The sequence below is a fragment of the Alosa pseudoharengus genome, unplaced genomic scaffold (genome assembly GCF_046254945.1).
Source record: "Alosa pseudoharengus isolate Yale_2024_CS ecotype anadromous, Long Island Sound unplaced genomic scaffold, YU_APseudo_1.1 YU_APseudo_1.1_scf_20, whole genome shotgun sequence".
NCBI lineage: Eukaryota > Metazoa > Chordata > Actinopteri > Clupeiformes > Clupeidae > Alosa > Alosa pseudoharengus.
In genome coordinates this window covers 29,519,463-29,524,462 of record NW_027468664.1, presented here as the reverse complement: position 1 = coordinate 29,524,462, position 5,000 = coordinate 29,519,463, and the positions used below count along the sequence as shown (strand labels likewise).

The 5,000-nt window shown below is 45.2% G+C and overlaps 1 protein-coding gene across 1 annotated transcript in view; it reads right to left on the bottom strand.

Annotated features, from left to right (window-relative positions):
• Positions 1–5,000, bottom strand: part of fgd6 (FYVE, RhoGEF and PH domain containing 6) — a 25,132-nt gene that overhangs the window by 13,767 nt on the left and 6,365 nt on the right. The window contains exons 3-6 of the mRNA XM_076297038.1: positions 4,435–4,546; positions 3,252–3,319; positions 3,024–3,054; positions 68–219 (exon numbers count right to left, since the gene is read on the bottom strand). Coding sequence (XP_076153153.1) covers positions 68–219; positions 3,024–3,054; positions 3,252–3,319; positions 4,435–4,546 — 363 coding nt within the window. The remainder of the gene's footprint in view (positions 1–67; positions 220–3,023; positions 3,055–3,251; positions 3,320–4,434; positions 4,547–5,000) is intronic.

Below are 5,000 nucleotides of genomic sequence, written 5' to 3'. Positions count from 1 at the left end.
TGCAATCATGTGTGTGTGCGCTGTGTATCTGTGTGTGTGTGTGTGTGTGTGTGTGTGTGTGTGTTACCAGTGTGCGACTCTCTCCTCCAGCTCCCTCAGCAGGTCCTTGTTCAGCTCGTAGAGCTGGGGCAGGTAGTAAAGGATCTGATTCAGAATCCGCTCCTCGATCACGGCCTTGCCGCTCTGACGCGTCGCCTTGGCAACCGCATCCCGGAAGTCCTGGCATTGGGAAAAGATGCAGGTCAGTCCAGCGGCACACACACACACAAAACACCAAACTCTCTCTCTTTCTATTTCTCTCTCTCAAACATACACACACACACACACACACACACACCTCTGTCCTGCCCTTCAACAATCACATATAGATGCTACTAAACAGTGTGCACTGCTACCATCATGAAAATTAACAGAACAAAATCTGGTTGGGTTGCTTTTGAGCCAGGATAACCAAGATATCCTGGTTTAATCCCTTATCCTAGTTTTGTGCAATAGGCCCCTGGTTAGGTTCCTTTAAAAAACAACAACAGCATATAGAAAATCTGGGAAATATCTACTGGCAAATAGCAACAGAGTGCAACCATGCAAAAGAACTAGCGTTTTCCATCTGATAATATCACAACAAACAAATGAATAAACTGAGGACCAAACACAGCAAACTTAAGTCTAAGAAAAATAAACATCAGCCAATTAAATGATAAACAAACATCAGTTAATTAAATTACTTAATAAACAGCTATTCCCCCCCCCCCCCCCCCCCACACACACACACAAATACAAGACAACCACACTCTACCACAAAGGACTCCAGCCAATCATACAATCAACCATCAACCAATCAAACACCTTGGCATACGTCATTCAATAGACCTCTGAAGTTCGCCTACAAAAAAGAACCAAAACGGCCATCTTTGCCCATATAAGGAGATCCGGTTGTTAATTGAAGCTAACTACCTATGGCAAGTTGCATTGCAAGTTAGCTCTGGGGTAGCAAAAATCTACTGTAAGTGTGCCGCCTTCACGTACCAGAGATCACAGTATCCACTCGAAGGCAGAGGACAAAAGTGTGTTTAGGAATACGTCTGCATTTCAGAATTTATCATCCCCGCGAGAGTTTAACAGGTGCGATAACTCAAAATCCCCATGTTATTTTCCCATAGGAAAAATCGCCAGATACCGAATGTCAAAGATCTTTTTAGTAGGCGAACTTCAGAGGTCTATTCTGCTGCATCCCACCTACTTCCAGACCTCCAGCATTTAGGCTAGAACCTACAACCTACAATTTACAACCAATCACACTGCAACACTCATTCAAGACTGTAGCCAATGAAAGCACATCCCCACCACAGCCCTGCAAATCACATGCCAGAGAGCGAGTGTTAAGCCAGGGAGATACTGTTGTGTAAATTACAGGCTTAGAGTCAGTCAATCAGTCAGAGATTATTTATGAGAGAAGAACCTGACCACTAGCCTCAGGCCCCTTGCAGAGAGAGAGAGAGAGAGAGAGAGAGAGAGAGAGAGAGAGAGAGAGAGAGAGAGAGAGAGAGAGAGAGAGAGAGAGAGAGAGAAAGGGAAGGAGAGAGAGACAGAGAAGAGAGAAAGACAGGGGGAGGAAAGAGACCAGAAAGAAGAGAGGGGGAGGAAGGAAGGGAGGGAGAAAAAGAGGAAGACAAGAACAGACAAAGAATGAAAGACAGACAAACAGAGAGAGAGATGAGATAGAAAGAGTGAATATGTGAGAGGAAAGTGGAGGGTTGTGAAGACCTCAGGCTAAAAAAAGATTCTCACTACCACATGGATGAGTGGGGGTGTGGTCCTTCAGCTGCTAATCACACACACACACACACACACACTGAAATGCAGCTCATGAGCACACTGAACACATGTGTTTCAAGAGGGGCATACCCACACAACACAACACAGTTCATTCAACACACACACAGGCCAGGCATACAAACACAATGTACATACTGTAAACACACACACACACAAACACACACACACAAACTAAACCTTTAACAATGAACTCATGCACACACATACACACAGAGAGATATATACATTTTCCGAACTCAAACCGACACCCACACACACAGAGACATACACATCTTATAATCCACACCCTCATGTGCTAGCACACACACACACACACACACACACACGCACAAAGATGCATACACATATACATGCTGCACACCCCCACACACTCCTAAGCCTCTGGGGTCACCCTTAGCTGTCAGGGCCAAGAGCAGCAAGGAGAATATGAGTGGACTTCCCCCTCTTTAAAAACCCCTAACACATACACACGCACACACACACGTACACACGCATACACACGCACACACACATACACACGCACACATATACACACGTGCACACACACACACACAAACACACACACGCACTCACACACACGCACAAGCACACGCACACACACACACGCACACTGTTTAATTTCTTCCAGTGCCTTGTCTGTATCTTTTTATCTGTCTGATGTGTGTGTTGTCTATCCCCCCCTCTGCAGAAAGGAGAGATAGATAGATAGATTGATAGATAGATAAAGAGTTATCTATCTATCAATCTATCTATCTATCTCTCCTTTCTGCATCCCTCCATTCATCTCCTTAACCTACTTTTTCTTTTCATTTTCTCTCTCTCTCTCCTTTTCTCTTCCCTTTCTCTCTATAACTTAATCCTTCAGACTCCAGTTTCCCTCTTCCATAAACCTAGCCTAAACATGCAAACAGGTGGCCACTGAGTGTGTGTGCGTGTGTGTGTGTGTGTGTGTGTGTGTGTGTGTGTGTGTGTGTGTGTGTGTACCAAAAAGCCGCACTGAAACCCAACCCACAGAACACACACTCAACCTTTGACCCGTCTCAATCCCCACCCCTTTTCTCCCACACACATACAGACATATGTGTGCACACAACACACACACACTCACACACACACACACACACACACAAGTGAACCCACTCCCTACCCCATGCACACCACCCAGCAAATAAACTGGAGCAACTTACAATATGCAGAAGCTTCAGCACATCCACAAACCTGTAGGGGGGAAACACACACACACACACACACACACACAAACACACACACACACGCATAAGGAGCACATACAGATTTACAGAACCACATCAATGTAGCGATGATCTTAATGAGAAAGGCGGTAATGGTCAAAATAATCTACTACACACCTACATACACACACACACATACACACAGACACACATTTCTTTACTCACACTTTCTCTGAGCTCATGATCTCCGTGGCGATGTGCACCACTTTGGTTCTCTTCATCTCCTGTTCATGCTGTGTACAAAATACACAGCAGTTATAACATGCACATTACACACACACACACACACACACACATAAACACAGCTGTAACAGAAACAGACCAGCCAGACACATAGACACACACTTGACATGCACACACACACAAATCACTAAGAACACCACTGTAAAAAATGTAAAACATGTGCTGTCATACACAAACACACACACACACATACACATACACACACACACACACACACACACACATCAATACAAACACCCAAAACAGAAGGCAAACACACCACAGATGGAATAAACAACAGACTTTAGAATAAATGTGAACCTTTTTAACACACACAAACAGAGAAAATATGGGGGACTCAAACACATAGACCAGACATAAACAGTAGAAGAGATATATTAACAGCAGATTCAGGTTCACCACACACACACACCAGACGTGGAAAATTCTAATGACAGATAAACACACACACACACATGCACTTCTGCACATACACACACGACGCTGAACACAAATAGACACAAATCATTTTTAACCTAAATATGAAGCACAGTGGAGCCTTACCTTATCCCCATAAACCACCATTGTGCCTTCAACACGTATGTGTCTGTGTGTGTCTGTGTGTGTGTGTGTGTATGTGTGTAAAGTAGGTCTGAATGACTATGTCTAGCTCACTGGAAACTTTGTCTCCTCTGGTGCCATTTAGGTCTGACAAGCTCCCTCTGCCCACTCAAAACCACCCTCACACACTGTGTATGAGTGTGTGTGTGTGTGTGTGTGTGTGTGTGAGCGCGTGTGTTGGTGTGTGTGAGTGTGTGTGTGAGTGTCCTGAGAGGGCTCTAAGCACCAGGGTCTTAATTTGGCAGTGCAAGGTCAGTGGTTGACTGAAGGGACCTCATGCTTTTCATTCTTAGACAGTGTGTGTGTGTGTGTGTGTGTGTGTGTGTGTGTGTGTGTGTGTATGTGTTGTTCAGCGTGTGCATCACGTGAGTGTTTGAATGAATCTAAATTTGTGTTGATGGGTAACTCCAAGAGAGTTCAAGTGACCGCGTATGTGTGTGTGTGTATGTGTGTGTGTGCGTGACAGACTGTACATGACACATTTTCAGTGTCACTGGGGCAGTACCTGCTTGTCCTCTGATTGGCAGAGGTCTCCCTTGCTGGAGGTGGAGCTACTGTCATCTCCCTCGTCCGAGCTCACTTCCTCTTCCTGCTGGAGGCTGCTGCAGCCAGAGACCCTGCCAACAAAACAGGAAGTCCCTGTCAGTACATCCCCACGGAAACCAGCTGGAGGGTGGACGCAACACACGCACGCCCGTACGCACACACTAACATACACATACAAACACGCCCACATGCAGACACGCGAGTGCACACACATACACACACACACACACACACAGTTGGCTTGCTAAAACAATCACTAGATTGCATTTGGTATGATTGCCACAAGGTCAATGTTTTTAAAAGACAAATGAAAAAGGCTGCATGTACCAACATCATCTCTCTCCCTCTCTCTCTCCCTCATTCTTTTCCTCTTTCATCCATATATCCCCCTCTCTCTCTATCTCTCTCATTCTTTCCATGGGTCATTCATCCCTTTTCTCTCTATCACTCTCCCTCTCTGGCCCAAATACTCTTTTTTTCTCTTTCAGCCCTCCTCCCTTCTTCCCTGTGTGTTCCTGTCTTTCT